This window comes from Strix aluco, chromosome 7, assembly GCF_031877795.1.
Source record: "Strix aluco isolate bStrAlu1 chromosome 7, bStrAlu1.hap1, whole genome shotgun sequence".
Lineage (NCBI taxonomy): Eukaryota > Metazoa > Chordata > Aves > Strigiformes > Strigidae > Strix > Strix aluco.
The window spans coordinates 7,835,379-7,854,271 of NC_133937.1; the positions used below are offsets into that span (position 1 = coordinate 7,835,379).

Below are 18,893 nucleotides of genomic sequence, written 5' to 3' on the forward strand. Positions count from 1 at the left end.
AACAAAGTAAAAACTGAGCACCAACCTTCCCTGCAGGGAAGGCTAACAAAAAACCCCAAGCCACGCACACCTAAAAACCCCAGTGGCAAGGTAGAGAAGCAGCCCTTACTGCTATCTCCAGCAATCCTCATCCCTGCTCCCATTCCAGCTTTGTACCACCTCTCTCTTGCTCCATCACGGGAGGATCAAAGCTGGAGGTCATGGTGAAGTATGGCCTTGTCACTGACCTTCTCAAGCATCCCAGGCTAGTCTGAAGCCTAGAGAAAATGGCACTGACCACCCAAAACCCAAGCGGGATGATTATCCCAGAGGCTCTTTCCTGTTGAGGGATATAATAGCTGGGTAGGAAAAAACAAAACAACTCAGTCTCTCTCGAAGTTTTTCACAAAGGCAGACAGGACACGATTTTCCTGCCTCTCACACTGCTGCAAGGTTTGCCACTGAGCGTCACAGCAGCAAGCCTAAGCCCGTGGTACAACACTGAATAGTTACCACAAGAAAAAGAAATGCTCCTTCAAGTTCTCCCTACCTGAGCTGGAAGGCTCCCCTAAGGGAGGAGTGGAGCAGGCAGCTGACAGGGCTGAACACCTCTCAAGAGAGCAAGCCCCCTGCCCTCGTTCAAGCTGACCAGTCCACTGAAATACCAGGAGCCTCCCACACACAGAACTACAGGATCTAATCTTTGATGTTTTACAATAGCACAAAGACAACATATAAAACACATTCAAGAAACATTGTGGGAAACACGCCAGCATTTTAAGGAACATTCCCTTTGGACATGAAGCCTTTTTTAGCCAAACCACTATGATTTTCTTTTAGTGACTCATACAAATGGATTCTGGATTAAGGTTTAAAAATGGGATATTTTCTCTCCTGCTCCTAGGTTCACCTCAAGACATGTGAATGAAAAAATAGCAGTAAGAATATTAGGCTGGACTTACATTCACCAACAGACACTAAATAGGGATCTACTAAATTTGTAAAGCTCAGCTGAAGTTTTAAATATGTAATTCTGAAAATGCAATTCCTCCTCAAGATGGGCTGGGCAAGGATCATAAAACTATAAAAAGATACTTTGTCCCTAAAGATTGCAAGAAGCTAATCATTAGCCACCCGCTTACAGTGTTTACCTTTTTATTACATTATTCTGGTATTTTTCCTTCACAGGGACCTACTCCTTATTTCTACCATATGGGTAACAAAAAAGATCCACGGCCTCTAGGCAAAGTGTTTTTAAAGACAAAGACATTTGCCGGATTAAAAGCAAACATACAAACAAGGTGTACATAAATTTGTGTTTGACTACTGGTGGGCATCTGGAATGGCACGCATTTTCTTTGGAAAATTTTTCTTCCAGTTTTTTATACAAATGACAGTAGAATATGTACCCAGCAGCAAAATGAGAGAACTAAATTTAAAACGCACTTTCAGACCACTCTCATTTTTTTTCTTTTTAACTTCCCTTTTCCAAGGCGAGAGGGGAGGAGGGAGCTTGTACTGATGTTTTGAAGTACTGTAAGTTCTTTTGCCTTTTAACAGAAATATGTAAACAAGGTGTATGACTGTAGGGTAATGTTCTAGTCACAAAGCATGCAGGAGCCAGAGTAAAGCTATTTAAAGAATGGAGTATTCAATTCCTGAGGCCAGATGCTAGTATAAATATGAAACTATGTTCACACTGCAGATTAAATTATTTTTAGTTTCTGCATTTGAACTGCCAAAATTATTTGGGTTGGGTTTTTTTTAACTGTACCTCAGAATTTATGGGGCCACATTTTTATGTATCTGAACAGAGTATTAAAAACATAAGCGTAAAAGGACTTTTTCAGCTATTTTCTCTGTGCAACAAAACTAGAAGTGTAGAGTGACAAACACTGTCACAAGTAAGGGTCATTCAGGGAGTAAGAAAACTAAAAATACAGATGGAGCTGAAACATTTGAGATTCTTGAAATAGATTTTTATAGTACCTTATCATTTAATTTTCATCCCACAAAGCTTTTAATCTGGAAATACTCAGTGTGGAAGAAAAGTGGAGACTGTGGTTTTAAAATAATTAAAGAGAAAAACATACATTAAGATTGCATTACACCCTGCCTACTGGGTTTGCCACAAGAGCTCACAGAGATACTGCTAAGAATATCAAGTTAAAGTCACTAGTAATTAACTAAAACAAATAATCAATAATCCCGTGACCTTGTCATAGCAAAAACATGCACAAATTCAAGAGAGAAAGACAGTGAAATAAACTGGCAGTGATCAAAACAAATGCAGGCTCAGTGACTAGCTGGGTGAGGTCCTACCACTGACACACGCTTAAAGTCACCTACAAGGCTGCTAAGCAGCCCCCTCCTGCTGATGACCACTGTTGCTAGTTTTTTGGTCCTGTAATTATCTTCTCTTTGCTTCATCAGCTGACAAGGATGGAAGGTCCAGGATGTATCTCAAGGATGTGATTCATCAGCTGATATCAGGGGGTTAGTCTACCAAGACACAAAAAGTCAAACAAGGACTGCAGGGAGGGACGTAAACCAAGCCATAGACCCTTCCCACGGCAAATACCACAAATGGACGGAAGGCCTGGATGTACAGCCAGAAGCGTAAACCTGAAAGAAGGATGAGCAGAAAGACTGCAGCTTGGTCAGTCAAGAGACCTCCTGCAACACTAAGGAATGTGGAATTACTGAGCAGACTTGCTCTGCACCACGCTGAACATGCATATTTTGCTGATGACTTACACGGAGGATGAGGCCAGTAACACCGTACAGCTGGCCGGGGAAGACGCTAGGAGGGGAAGGGGTCCTGTAGCGTCGGGGCTGGAACCCATCTAATATTGAGATGTGTGAACTGACACTAAGTACCTGCGGAGACTCCGTCACTGCCCCAATTCAGGAAGGCAGGGGACACCACGCTTAATTACAAACAGGTGATGTGGGACATGCTGAAAGCTGAACATACTCTTGAATATCACGTCAGGTTCGGCCCCAGCTCCTAATTAACTGTTCTTATCAGGCACAGATCTGGTATCACCACAGCGGAGCCTTCTTTCGGTGGAGAGGCTGACAATTCCAGCCTTCCCTGGGTATTTACAACACGCTTTTAAAATGCATTAGCCTGCACTTTAAAGAAACCCGGGACCAGAACATATGGGCTTTGGGTTTTTTTTTTTTTGTTTCTCAGTAATAAAAAGTGAAAAAAATGATGCAGCTGTGAATAAAATGTTCAGGAACACAGCGGCTACCTTGTCATCCTTTACCTATTTTCCCTTCACTAGCCTCGTTCATAGGAGCAGAACAGGACATGGGGGAACTTGGAGGAGGACAAGAGGGAACGTTTCCCACTTTTTTCTTAAATTAGATTTTCGATTTGTTATAGGATCCTTGAATTGTACAACATGTAGGGATCTATTCCACTCATGACACACATGCATAACTCCCCTTGGCACTAACGGGAATGACGAACGTGTTGTGAGAGGAGAATTGCCCCCTAAAACTGCAGGAGTGTGAACAAGGTTGTAAATATATCTCAAGGTTCTGGTAACATTAGAAACCAGCCTAGCGTCTTTCTCATGGTTTATTATGATATCACCAAATCCCCTCTATGTATTTATAGCCTTGTAATTCACAATTATTCTGGGTCCATAAATGTTTTTGGCATCTGAATGTAGAACTGATACTATTATTTCACATATTATAGTACTGTCCGTGAATGCTAAATTTATTCCAGCACAGACTCCTGGAGTTCATTCATCAGATATTTTATGCTACTGTTCTTTTAATGATTCATTTATCCTTAGTAATATTTGTATTCTGAAGTGTGGCGTCTCCAGCCGACAGCACAATGCTCTGCTGAATTATCTTTTTCTTTCACAGCATAACAAAGTAGAGCACAGTCAAATTGAAGATGGCCTTTAGTACACTGTCAGAACAATACTGCTTACCAAGCATATCCAGACACATTTCTCAAACCACATGTAATGCTCTGGCTGCCAACATGCTCATAAAGTCATTAACCAGCATCTTAAAATGAGGGTGTGATACATATATTTAAATGTTTAGGAAAATCAAATGTGTGCTCTTCTAGAAGCTTATTTTGAATTTCAGCTTCTACATATATCAATTATGCAGCAGTGCGCAGATGTAAAAATTCACCTTGATTTTTCACTAAATAGCTAAAATATACTCCTGCTAAAATAATACACATTATCTATCACTAACAAAAGCTTCTTCATGGCGTTAACTATTTGTCCTTCACAATATAACAAAGCAAGAGAGACCCAAGCTGAAGGTTTACAGTGCTGAGGATTCATTTTTACAAGCAAATTATTATTAGCAGTAAAATTAAGGAGAAACTTATTTCACATGGTACAGATTTTACTAAATGAAGTAAATAAAGGTTCTGCCACAATGCTCTCCAATACAAAACCTACCTGGTAAGTTACAATTCATGCTGTTACATTTTTTAAATATAGGCTTTCTCTATCACCCACTCCTACAAACTGCACTCCAATTTATACATGTACTAAGTTTAACCCTTCCCTTCCCAAACACCCTCATCTATCAATGGTCTCATCATACAAAGATCACCAAGCCAGCAAAGACAAGCATGAACCAAATTAACCAAAAAAGATTAAGCAGTCAGAATATTGATACCGAGAGTCTTAAAACTCAGTTTAACAAGGGCAAGGATGCCCAAACCACAGTCTTCTCCTGTGTACCCATTTAGACCCTCTTGGTGCTCACAAAGGTGACACCCAACACTGTGGAAGGTCCCTGGGCTGCCTACATTGGGAAGGCAGGTTTACTACAGACCACTCAGCCACTGGAGCCAAGCCCCTTCCCACACTCTTGCCGAACACCTTCCTTTTCTTTCTAGACTACCCATCTCCCACCTTCCCTTGCCTGCCCAAGCAAAGCTCCACCTTGGCAAGCTGAGGGCCCATCACCTCCTGTTGCTGAGGTCGCCATAAATGCTGACACAGCCGGCCATTCGCTGGCATTACAGCCCCACACAACTTGGGGGGCAGCCTGGCTTTTGCTCCTGTGTGCCTCTGTTCTAGCAAATGGTTTTGTGAAAAGAGAAGGGGGAGAAAAAGCAAGTCTCCTCCTTCAATTTCAGATGCACAAAGGATGCTTTCTCTGACAAACTCCCATGGCAGAAGATGGGTCATCTATAAGAAGATGAATATTGTATCTCAGAGAACAAGCGCTAGCCTTTCTGCAACACGGCAGTCAGAAATGGACTAAGATATTTAGGAAGACAGACGATGACAGGCCAGGCATGTTGCAGTGCGCCTGCAAACAAAAGGCAAGTCGTCTTTCTGGGCATAGGAGTAACAAAGAGCAACTCGGAAGAGCAACTTGGAAGGGAGGTGGTGAATAAGTTGGGTCTGGCTTTTCTCCTTCCCCTCGGAATGGAACTGACACCTAGATCTGGCCATAGTGTCAACAGCACCCACAGAAGAGCCCGAGCATCTCAGCACTGCAGCACAGGTCACAAGCCCGAATGATTCATGAGGTGGTACGAAGACAGCTTTGACTTGATTAACGGAGCACTCGGAGTCAAAGATGACTGCAGGACTTCAAGTCCTGGGCTTCAGCAGCACAGAATTACAGCACAAGAAAGCAGCCAGGCAGGAAAAAAAGGACATCCTCAGGGCTCACCCAACTATATCACAATGTTATATAGGTACTTGGTTTACAGATCTCGGGACTCAGCCAATTTTTGGCTGGCTGTGTGGAAAGGATACAATGCAGGAAAAAGGTATTGATGACCTGTGAGGGACCAACAGCTCTAACCAGCAACCACGACACACAGAGACCGCTGATCACCTCTCTCCATGGCGCTGGGCAAGGGAAGTGCAGGGACACAAAACAATAGATGTCTCAAACTGGGCCCCCCTGGGACCCTGAAACAATATGGGCAGGGATGGAAACTAGAGGGAGGAAAACAGCACCCTCTTAACCCAGAAGTTAAAAAAAGAGAAAAAAAAAAAAAGGGGGGGGGGGGAAGCAGACATTGAGATAAAGTCAGATTCAGAGCACAGCAGCGCTGCACCAGGAGGCACACGTTTCCAGTTACTGGAACAAAACCTCATGGTCAGTAAGAATTAAATGCAAGATCCAACAGTGACTAGAAGGGAAAAAATCCTGGAGAGCAGACACATGTGGGTTATTACACAGCCTGGCAAGGTCAATCTCAGTGCTAAAAACAGACAAAAATAAAAAAAGCCGTCAAACATTTTTAAAGGGACACTGTCCCACACTGGCTGCTTTGACACTGTCTGTGAATGGTCCTTATTTTTTATCTACTTATTTTGTAATTATGTAGGCTACTCCTGTTCCAACCAGAGGCTGCAACAAAACTCTTATTGATGGTGCAAACTGCTGCAACTTCGGCTTTAGGAGAACATGGGGCAGTTCCCTCTAGCTTCACAAGGCAGTAAAATTTAACTCTTCCTCCTCTCGTTTTGCAGCAGTGATTCCTTCCCTGATGTTTCTGAATAGACCAGAACTGCAATTGCAAATGGCTGTGCTCTACACTAACGACAAAGTGCCCTGTCATACCAATACATAATTGAAAACGCTGACACAGTGACAACTGCTATCAGCACAATTCTGATAATCATGTTAGCTTGCTCCTGCTGCAGGAACCGGTGGGGGTGGGGTACAGGCACTGTGATTTAGGGGCTACCTAGAGAGAAGTTACGTGGGATTTTGTTTACATTTCTTGGCAGATCTTCTGCATTTCAAAGAACAAAATACCCACCTCCTCAATTCCCAGGGGCAATGCTACCACCCCCTTTTAGAAGAGCTCAAAGGCAGGTCAAAGTTTGAGAAGAAATCCAAATTTTATCTCTTTGATAAGGCACGCTTGAAGTTTGAGATGTGTGGTGTTAAAACTCCTTTCAAGAGCCACAAATAGATGAGGCTCAACACAATCCAGTGGTGAATGAAAGGCTTCCATAGCTAGTGCTGCATATTAAAATGTTTTTGTCACCCCCATACGCTTCCTCTGTAATGAAGTAGGCTGTCCCCAGAGAATGGAAGAAATTAACAGCACTTAAATCATCCCAGTATTGCTCGGGCAAACACGTGGCCTCGGGAAGGACCAGGTGGCTACAGACAACCTCCTGAGGTCGCCGCCAACCTCCTCCCAGGAAGGCTGGGGAAGGTGCAGAGGAGAGCAGCAGTGGCTCAAGAGAGAGGGGCAAGTGAGGAGGGGGAGCCCCAAAATGCTACTGGAGATAGTGTCACCTCCAGGAGAAAATATGTCATTATCACAGGATTACTGGGGGTACACTACACCCAACAACAGCATCACCTCTCAGCATTTAAAAGGCAGCCAGCAACTGAAGCCAATAAGTGAACAAGTATTAGCTATCTTAAACCAACTGGCTGGCAAATAATAAAATAAACATCTATCTTGCCCTCTTCAAGCAAGGCCAGACAAAACTGTCTGTCTGCTCAGCACCTCAGGTTATCTCCGATCCCAAACATGTTAACACTAAAGGTAAGCAGTAATTAAACCAAAAGAAGATGTACAATCAAAGGAAGCCTTTCTGCTCCATGGCCTCTCTGAACAGCAACCCCAACAGCACTGCTCCGCAGCCTGCTGGTGCTCTCGTTCAGCTGCAGCAGTGCCAGCATGTGCTAGGAGCTGCACAAACACAGAAGAAAATGCCAGGCCACAGTCTTTTTTTCCCAAGGGAGCCGTCCTCCTCCATTCAGGCTCCATGGAGCACAACAGACAAGTCATGTAATAGCCTCATCTACAGCAAAAGAGCTGTATCAATTGGGTTGGTTAAAATGAGTTAGAGAGGTCACTCTGACCCATGAGACAAAAAACAACATACGGTGCACAAGGGCAGAGAGGGGAAAATGGGATAATGGGACACTTACAGGAGCTTTATCAAGATCAAAATGGCATTCAGCTAGGGCGATGGGGACAGGAAGGCACAAGGAAGAGGCAAAGAGTGCAGACAAACAGAGAAGAAGGGGAGGGGAAAAGAATTAGAAGCATGACTTAGGCACAAAGTATCCAAAGTAGCTGTACTCTGAATAACAATTAGTTGGTCAGAAAATTATTGCACCAAGTTAAGCCAGGCGAGCCTGAACTCAGCAGCACGTGACAAACAATGAACAAAGAGAGTCGGCGTCAGTTCAGAAGTCACCGCAAGTGTCTGAGCACACTACAGCTGCAGATTATCAGTTTCGATAATACTACAGTTTGACTACATTACGACTTGATAACCTTCATCTGGAGAAGTCAAGCCTGTTGCAAGGCCACTGGTTAGTGAAAACAGAAGGGCAATGCACCAGCCCAGTTCCCGCTGGGGCCGGGCACTGTGGCTGCCTGGGCACTGAGGGGGCAGCACCTTCCTGCAAGATTGCTGCTCATCCCTGCTCTGCTTTTCCTTCCAAACTCACTGCAATCTGCCATGGATGGGCCAATTTATACGGCAACACAAGATCTGATGAGGAGCTGTGATCACCTGTGTGAAGCTATGCAAATTATGAAACTGGTAAAGAAGAGAAGGAAATGAGAGGGTGAGCCAGTCCTGCAACATCCAGCCCCTGCCCGGCAAGCTCTGCTGGAGGGTTCAAAAGAGTGAAGTAGGAAACAACTGCTGGAAAACAACCTATGGACTGGAAAACGGTGACTGCTAAAATATAAACCTCAGCTAGAAATAGTACTTGATTTTCCCAGATTTCACAGAGAACAAAGATTCAGATTGTGCACCCCCAACTATATGACTGTGGGGAATAAAAGACAGGACAGAGCTGATTGATTGCTAAATTTTCTTTGGGTTCCCCCTCACTGGACCCAAACAAACATGCAGTAACTGTGGCAAAAACCCCTTCAGGAAGCACCAGAACTTGCTCATCCCCATTACTAATGCTGCCGGTAAAACGCCCACCACGTGGCAACCTCAACCATCCATTTTGGCATGATGAAGACTCCTAAAGGATGGATAGAAAGAATGGCAACGACAGTTGGGGGATCAAACCCAGAGCTCTGTCATGACAGATTCGTGAGCCAGAGGGATGCAAATTGCCCAGCCAGGGCAGCAGTGGCTCCCAGCTCCCCAGCCCGATGCAGGCACAGGGACCATTTATGCGTCAGCTAAACCCAGGCAGCACCGCAGCCCAGCCTAACCCAAACCAACAGAGCTGGTGAGCACTAAATTCAGTCATTTTCCCCTCAGTCTCTTCTCTCAATTTCAGCTCTGACTCCTCTATCTTTTATTTCTTTTTCTAAAGACACATTTAGAGATGAAACCATTCATAACTGCCTATCCACAGACAGTTTGTGGCAGCATAATTGACAATGAGTCTGCTGCAAAAATGAAAATGCTGTTTTAATAACCTTGGCCTAAAATACATTCTGTTGTATGCCTCAAAGGGTTTCAATAAAAAGTCAACCTGTAGAGACATATTTTCTTGGCTTAAACAACAATCCAAAGCATATAAATGTAGTCCAACTATAATGACATATTTATAGGCCAATAAAGCTTACACTGCAGCTTTCATACTTCACTTAAAGGAAGTCTGTAAGAAGCAGTGTTATATAAAATAATTTGAATTTTTTTCGAACTATAGCCCAAGGAATACAAATATGCAACTTTGCCATATTTAACCAATAGTGTTTACATTGCTTAGTTGCTAAAAATTTTGTAAAATGAAATAATTCCTCATTTGGTGACTTCCCACTGGTTTACCAAATATGGGTATACGAGTCCATTCATTACAAAGAAAAATCCCCTAAATAATTCTAAAGACAAAAATAAATAACTAGCGGCCTTAGTAGTGAATGATTTAATCAGACCAATTCTTCTGGAAAAACAGGTTCTCATGTTCATTATGAATAATACATTCCTGAGCAACTCTATTTTTATATGCTGCATTGTTGTTATTCTCTATTTTTCTCAGCATTTGAAAGAAATATTCAGAAAGCTATAAATAGTCTTAAGACATAAACTGCTAACATTCAATATTGACATATTTGTAGAAAGGGACAGAATGTATAACATAAATATCTCAACAGGCAGAAAGAAATAATTCTTAAAAATCATTTTTCAAGCTGAAATCTTGAAGCGCACACAGAAAATGCTATTGCTAGATCTTTTATTTAATACAGTCCTAAGGAAAAGTTCTGCATAATTCACTAGTGATAAAAACAATGGCATTTTACAGAAAAAAACCCCATTTCTGCAGAGAAGAAAGGCAATAAGAAAAAGAGAAAAGAAGAAAGAAGAAAAAAGAGATGAGGGAAAAAAAAGAGACAAAAAGAGAAAAAAAAAAAAAAAAGAGAAAAAACATAGAACAAAAAAGGAGACAGAAGTACCGAATTTGAATTAGGGTCAACTTTCAATTATGGGTGCATGCTTTCTCCAGGTTGTGATTAACCAGGTGTTGCCTTAGTTTTGGCTAAGGAAGTGCCACAGAGCGTATGGCACAGGGTAGACACTGCTCACACGAGGCCCCACTTTGCCTGGTTATTGTTTAAAGCTGCCCTGCTCCCAGCAGCAACGTGTTTAATTAAGTATGTTTGTGCAGTGCCACTTCTGTGGTTCTGTATCAGCCATGTTTTCATTTCATCGGTTGTTTCACCCTTCACCACTCCTGCATAGTGTATGAAAACTGATTTTGTTTCTTCTGTAAAATTTTTTGAGCTCTTTGGTAGGCATATAATTTCCTATTGCCTTCTACAGCTTGGTTCAAAAACATCTAATAGGAAAAATTTCAGAATCTACTCACTTTTATGGGATTTTTCTGTAATGGAAACATGCTGTTACATAGGAAAGAAGGGGTCCAGGAGATCAGCTTGTTTATCTAGGCCTTTTCAACACCTGGTTCAGCAACTTCCTTGTCTACAGCCAGGGTTAAACGTGGGCATCACTACAGACTCATGCATGGTCTATCTGATCAGCACAAGAAGCGACTTGTTCCCTTCAGACCCAAGTTCTGTACGAAGTGGTCTGCCCCATCACAGCCACTCCACTCTGCCCGGTGGGGAAGCCCTCCATGAAACAGCCCCATGGGCACCAGCATTGAGTACCTGATTAGGAGGAGAGCTGTGCTACCATGGTGGGAAGTGGTGGATGTGTGGGAGATCACCCCTCCATTTGGGCTGATTGGCCTTGCTAATATAGCTGTGCTGATGCTCTCACCCAGAGGGACCTTTGCATGACAGCGCATCGTGTTCGCTCACAGTTTATAACCCCATTTTAAGAGAAAATCCACCCCATCCCATTGTGATAGAGACCTACTGCAGAAGTTATTGCTAATAAATCTTTGACCACTGCAGCTGAGCGTTGCTCTGTTGGCAAGATGCTGAGTACTAGAAAAGGTCTGTGGGCACACGTTGTAACAGGCACTAAACCTGCCATTTTGACAGCAGAGAAGATACAACAGCGGCAGCTTAAATCTCTATGCCTTGGACACTGCATGTTATGCTACTGCCTTTGCCTACAGTAGGGAGACAGCAATTCCCAGCACAATAGAGACAGCACAATATCAACCTTGACCAACCACTCAGAATAAGAGACACAAATCTTCTTTACCAGGTGGGTGTTAAACTTCCATCCCATAGTTAAGCCAAACACCAGAGCTCGCGGATTGCCTACAGGACACAACCAACGAGGGCTGCTTCACACGCAATGAAGATCACCATTCTGAGTTTTTCTCAGATCCAGGAAGCAAACTATGCTTAAATTCTTGGGTCTTTCAAATAGTAAAAAAAAAAAAATCTTAGTGCTAGATTTAAGGAATTTCTTTGATTGCCTTTCACAGGCTAGATCAGTTGTCTGTATCAACCTGCCTAATCAGCTATAGGTCTTCTTGAACCTTTGGTTTCACTCCCGCCAACTGGTCATGACGAAGAAAAAGACAATCGTATCAAACATTAGTCAAAATACACTTTTCTACTGAAAAGAAAGACCCAACAATAAAGCCAGAGCCACCAACCAAAAATGAGCAACATCAGAATGTGGGTTATCAAAACTGTACCATACAGTTTGCATTCCACAAACATTTTCAGCAAAACCCCTACTTTCAAAGGCTTAACATGCAACTATAAGCTTTAGGCTTAAAGATAATTTTCTTTGGCTCCTAGGGTAGATAATAGCAATTTCGCAACTTACCACGAAGATTTTTTTATTTGTTAAAAACAAAACCGAGAAAACATTAATACACAAACGTTCTGTCTGAAAAAAAATTAAGATTCTTCTGACACAACAAACAAATGCAAATAAATGTAGTGCGTAAAGAAGATGCCAGGGCAATAGCAGAGAAAATTACTGCATGTAATTATGAACCAGAAGAAACCACACAGAAAAGCAAAGGAAAAGAGAAAGAATTGCATGGGTTATTTTTTTTCCTGGAGATGTAATGAAAAATAAGATCAACTTCCAACTGTACTTTAAACTTCCAACCTACATATCTAATGGTGAAATGCAAGACTGACAAAATCACCATTTGCTAAGATCAGAAAAAAGAGATGCAGAAGATAAATCCTCCAAGACAGATCTTCAGCTTAGTGTAACTTGGCTTTGATGCCAACGCGGTCACGCCATCATAAAACAACTTGGCCCTGCATCTCCTGTTCATGTAGGTGCAAAAGCATTTCCTCACGTGCATCAGCTTTAGCTTTTAATTTCTTACCTTTCCACACATTATGGCCTAAATTTGATGCCCTTCAAACTTGGAATATTTGTTAAAAGCTTGGTACAACAGAGAAATGTCCCTGGGATGCACTTCAAAGTGCCCTCTCTGGCAGCTATTACGCATCCAAGGTCCTAATACCACAACAGGCATGTTTACCAACAGGAGACCCATCTTCCTCAGACCCTGCGCCTCCACCACGGATTTTAGAGGTGTCAGTGTCTGCGCACCAAAGCAGCCCCAGAGCTGCAAGCCTGTCTGCAACCATCCACAGCAGCAGAACTACCGTTTCCCTCCCTAAAAATGGACAGGGAAAAAAAGCACAGGTCGGTCTGGAGAGAACAGCAGGGTGCTTGCAGGGGGCCTACACTGCATAAAGCATAAAGCTCACAAGAAAACGCTACAGAAGGCTACGGAAGGGACATCTCCCTACCAAATGAGACACAAAGCTGACCGTATGGAGACAGGATGAGCACCAGACATGGGTGGCAATCCTGCACTTCCAGAAGATGGGACATGAGAAGTGAAAGGTCTTTGCTCTCCCCTGCCTGTCAGAGGAGGCCTTGGAAAGATGTGTCATGCTCCTCTCCCCACAGTGCACAGCTCTGACCTGATCCCCTGGTCTGCAGAGCTCCAGGGAGAGCCCTTGACAATTACTTGCACGTGTATCTTCAGGGTTTGAGCCTCAGTGCTCAGGGTCATGTCTACGGAGCAGACAGGTATCGCAGTTATCCCACGCTACTGTCAAAGGAGGCTGTGATGAGCTCACCACCACCCATTCCACTCGGGTACCTCATCACCACACCTCCGCCCGAAGCACAGACATACCTTGGGAAGCGGCGACGGCTTGGCAGGATCAGGCTCATCTGCCTTCGAAAGACGCTCACCCACGGGCCCTTCCCCACAGGAGAAAGTAAGGGATACTCACCAAGGTCAGCCTTTTCCTTCAGGATGTCTTTGAAGTTCAAGCCGCTGTTGAGCGTGGATTGTCTGTATCTCGTCAAGGCCTCCTTCTGCCCATTCTTCCCCACATGCATCGGCTTAACCGGCTCAGCCCGGAAACCACACTTCCACTTGGAGAAATCGGACTGTGCCCATTTTGCCAAGTCCTCAAGCTTCACAGTAACCTTCTCTGAAACAGCAATAACTTCATCCTGCAAGAAGCGGTCAAATGAGAATACAACACGTCACGCGGAGCTTCGCAATGACTGATACAACCCATAACGCCATCCCCCACAGGCTACTGGAAGAGCCTATCTTGCTGTTGGCAGATTAATTTTTCTGTAATACCGAATATCTAGTACTTAATTTATTCCTCTTGACACCGAAGTGGAAATATTAGTTGTTTACTTGAAGCAAATACACAAGATCTAAAGACAATTTCTAGGACCAGGGCAATGATCCTAAAAGGCATTTGAAATGCAGGTTGCCAAATCACATTCTGTATAACCCAAAGCCTTGAGGGAAAGTTTGTTTTTTAGGTGCAATTAGCTGCAAATGTAAAAATTCATGGCTGGATGACTAATGGTTATAGCTAGTCCTGAAATAAATGGACTAAGTAAATCTCAGATTCTTGGAACTCTGACTCACCAGAAAATTCCTGTGTTTATGGTACATTTTCCCTTGGCTTATACACAAATATTGAATTTAACTTTTGTCCTAAAAATTAAATAAAACTGTGATGTAATCCCAAAAGAAATACTACATAAATGTTATGTGCTTCCCACCAAAAGAAACTTGCACATTCTCATGTTTCTTAAAACCTTTTTCAAGATCAGAACTGTAATTTTTTTTCCCTTCTTAAATATACATTCTAAGAAAAGCACTTAAACTTAGTTTAGCCTCCAGAACATATACTCAAATTAAACAGCTCTAATTGCTGAATTTTATCCTTCCAGGAAACAATCAACTCCTCTCAGTCATGATGAATAAGCAGAATGTTTTATAGCTGACTCCAGTGAGCAAGGGCTCAAGAAAGCCTCAAAAAAATAAACAAACAAACATACACACATATCCAGCAAGATATACTCCAGATTTTATAGTAAAATAGCAGAAATCATTTATGTTGTAATGAGAGCTAGCTGCACACCACACCTTGCACATCGCACATTTCTAGTACTAAATAAGGTTACAGGTTCTTGAAATAAATAAACCAGAATCCAATTTTCCTCTCAAATAAACACAAGTATTTGCAAATGGGAGAGAAATTCTTTGAGTTATTAAACAAAGAGAAAAGCACGATTGATTCTCTCTGTGTGTTTTTTTCTTCCACTGAACACATTCCTCAGGAAATAAAATACTGCTCAATAGGAAAAAAAAAAGCTTTATTGTGATAAGTTACACACAATACAAAACCTGAAGTATCTCTAGTAAAAAAAGCAGATCTGATATTCCACTCTCCCTTATATAATACACAATCGTTTTATAAGCAGGCACCTTCATTACATTTAGTGCAATAACAAATATTTGGTCAGAAACGAACAGCATGCTTATATGCTAAACAAGCTTGTAATAAAATCTTTTCCTTTATCATTGCACAGCGTAAGAGCTTCCACCGAACAACAAACAGTAACAGTGATGTTTTAAATCTCTGTTTATGACAAACGTCAATACTTTGTAAACAAGCACTGGGTACTACAAAGTACAATTTCAATGGATGGTTTCACCCAATTTCATTACACCATCCACTTGAAATAAAAAAGCTGTAGTTGCTATGCATTTTATAGCTATTACATGGTGATTATTAAATGTCAGGATGGAAAAAAACCCAACATATATATAAATATCAGCCTGCCTGCAGACAGTCTCAGCAATTTCTGGATGAAGTCCTCTTTTAGGATGTTGAATACCACCACCAGCTACTACACAATTTCTAATACTCAACACTAGAGAAATCTATTTAGCAGCAGTTTTAAAATAAAACTGACTTGGAGATCAGATGTGTTTTTGGTTCAAATATTATTTTCCAAATAGCTCTCATGATCAAATGATTATGATTTCAATTACTAGTTTCTTCATATCCTTTCCAAGAACTGGTATGACTAATTTTGGCTGGCATACAAAGTAAGCTGAGCAGACAATTTATTAACCAAAAGAAAAGTACAATCACTATTACATCATCAATGAATAAACTTGTTTTTGAGAATACAACCTTCGCACACACACACATGATGTGTACACAGGAAAAAAAAAAAGGGAAGAAAAAAAAAGAAACCGTACTGTAACAAGGGTGAAGCAATGCTGGCGCACTCACCGGCTCTGCTCAGGCTGCCGTGGAGGGGGAAACGGAAAGGCAGGAACAGTGGGAGAGGTGGATTTGGGGGGGCAGGGGAGAGCATACCCCAGCCATATGCTTTCTGTGGTAGCAGCACGGCCGTGTCCATGAAAACATGGTGTTTAGCATCCCCACGCTGATATGAGGGGCCAGGAAAAGACCCTGAGAAAAGACCATTGTGCACTCACCTCAGCCCTTCACAAAATGGCACTGTGAGCCTAAATACAGCCACCGCGGTGCAAAGGGGCACCCAGAATGGCACTACAGAGTGGCTGAGCACACAATGGAGTGCATGAACTTAAAATATAGAAGAAATTCAGGCTGTCACTATGCCATGACAGAGGCTGTGGGCCAAAACCCCCTTCTGCAGGCAGTGCTAGGTGATGGCCCCTTGTCGGGACCACCCTGTCACCCCTGCAGCAGCTGTGCCCCAAGGGCACCCGGTCCCCATCACCCCATTGTGGCAGCTACGTCCCTAAGGGAGCCAGGCTGGCTCCCAAATCGGCTGGGATTGCCTGAGAAGGGCAGCTGACCAGAGGCCTTGCACTCATGGCTGTTAGGCTGGGCCTTGTGCCACTGCCGAGCAATGGCAGCACCCGCCTCACGGCTGCCGGGTCAAGAGAGCCCATCTTGCACCTGCTGTGACTGCAGCTCCACTGTTGTCAAGGCACCCAAAAGCCAGAGCTGTTCTTAACCTTAAAGACACCACTGTGGGGTTTTGGCGTTGCCCTGAAGGAAGCAGGGCCAAGGCCGGGCCTGACCTGCAGAGGCAACAGCCGCAGGACGAGCCCCTTGTGAGGGAGGATGGGCGGCGCCACCTCTCCAGCGTCTGGGAGCACCCAACCATCCTCCACACCAGCACTGGCCTCGTGTCCTCCCCTTGTACCGATCACCATGGCTGCACCAGGGAAGCATGGCCAAGCTCACTTTTAGCCAGAAAACATAAAAATTACCCTATATATTTCAGGGCCTGCCTTGGGTCGCCCTGCGCTACACACAGTGGGACTGGGTAGACCTGCTCTCTCGCACTGCTCATTTTTTGACCTCTTGCTCCCTTTCAGCCCAATTCAGAGACAACAGGCCACGTCCACCCCAACTCCCCACATACCACAGTGGTCACAGGTCAGACTACAGTCCTCCTCTGAGTGTTGCTGCCAACACCAATCTCGCCAGCAAGGGACCGCATCTCCAGGTAACTTCTTACCCTGGCACCTCATCGTACAAAAACTGTCACCCAGCAAAATGTAGTGGGTAGTCCTTTCTTTCTGAGGAGCCCAAGCCACAGGAAGATTCCAGAGAGGCTGTCTTCCCCACGTCTTGGCAGTTTGCTAACACAAGAGGTCATCTGCCCCAACGCCACCCAAACAGAGGTCACCCAACTATTTCATCAGCTTTGGGATTTCGATGAACCTTGCCAAGCTTTCACACACATCCTCAAGCAACCTTTCCAAGTGCTCAGACCCAAACTATGAGTCAAGGAGGCTTTTTATTACTTTTTTTAAACAGCAGGTGACAAAAGGGTCCCTCTCCTTTTTTGTTAAGCAAAAATGTCTTGCAGCTGTGTGTCACAACGAAAGTTGCTTCGGGATCTGCAGGGCTCTGCCAGCCAGAGGAGACCCCGTAGCCATTCCGTAACCACTTCTGCGCACCTACCACCACAGCCCTTGCAGAGAAACCCTTTCAACAAGATGACAAAGGAATACAGATGTTGAATAAATAAAAAACAGGTACGCGGTGACACATGACTAACAAACCTTTAGAAGATTAAAGAAATCTGCTGTATAACCTTCATGTCATTCATAATTATATCTCTGTGTAAACATGAAAAACCACCCACGTCGCATACAGTGCATATATATATCTATACAAAAATCAACTCATCGTGTATTAGCTATGCTCTGAAGTGATATGTTTATGAGGTCTCCATTGCGTGGTTAAATCTTTAATTGCTTTTTTTCCTGCTACAGCAAGATGAGGTTTGCAGGAGGAAACAGCCAGCGCTGATTTCAGCTCTGCTCAGGAATGAGATTTATCTCAGATGGGCCTTTTTGGACACTGACCAACCAGTGACAACACTTTTCCCAGCCACAAAGTTGTCTAAATCTCAAAATAAGCACTGACTATAATAAGGCACACTTTTTCTTCTGTTTCTATAAAAGCAGGTATCTAGTCAGCCTATAATTTTACTACATCTTACAAGACTCCTGAGCAAAGTACAATACTTTCACCTATCAAGTGAGAAATGGGGAGATAGTTAAGAAAGATGGCGATACAAACCCTTCTCATCCCTCTCTTGGTTTTTTTAAGAGCATATCGGATTTGCATTTTCAGAGAAGTCGTCCAGGGAGAAGGGGACAGTATCTTCTTGAGAGCCGTTATGCTTAAATATTATGTCACTGTTGTCTAAGCAACCATCACAGCCTCCCGAAAGCACAGAATGCTATATTGCCTGACTCAGCAGATGGTTGAAATACTTACATTCAGGGAAAGAGGTCAGGTAGTTATAATAGTTTAAAGCAGATAATTATTTTTTAGAAGAAATATTAACTCTTACAAGGCAGGGAGTCACAGGGCAGCACAGGGAGGTCGTACATCTTGATTGCACACCCGCATACAGTACGTCACAACTCCTCACTCATTGCCAATAACTAGGAAAGATTTATATTTTAGAGATGCCGAGGCAGCCTTAAAAGAATTATGGCAACTGAGATATCTCAAAATTTTGACGTGCTGAGACTGTTTTCACTCCAGTGCTTCCAGAGGTCATTTAAGGAATTCTGGAGGGCACGAGTGAGTCGAACACCTGCTTGGCTGTCTCCTAACATCAAATACGTGGCCTAGAGAGAAACAGGAGACGTACTGTAAAAACTCTTGCCGATAATTACAGGAGACATGGCGTGTCATTTATCTGATCAGTACGATTTGCATTAGAAAACATCTTCAAGCCTTTTTACTG

At 43.2% G+C, this 18,893-nt stretch overlaps 1 protein-coding gene across 3 annotated transcripts in view; it reads right to left on the minus strand.

Annotated features, from left to right (window-relative positions):
• ARID5B (AT-rich interaction domain 5B) overlaps nt 1-18,893 on the minus strand; it is a 119,040-nt gene that overhangs the window by 91,237 nt on the left and 8,910 nt on the right. For all 3 annotated transcript variants that reach the window (XM_074830343.1, XM_074830344.1, XM_074830342.1), the window contains one exon: nt 13,592-13,817. In XM_074830343.1, coding sequence (XP_074686444.1) covers nt 13,592-13,817 — 226 coding nt within the window. The remainder of the gene's footprint in view (nt 1-13,591; nt 13,818-18,893) is intronic.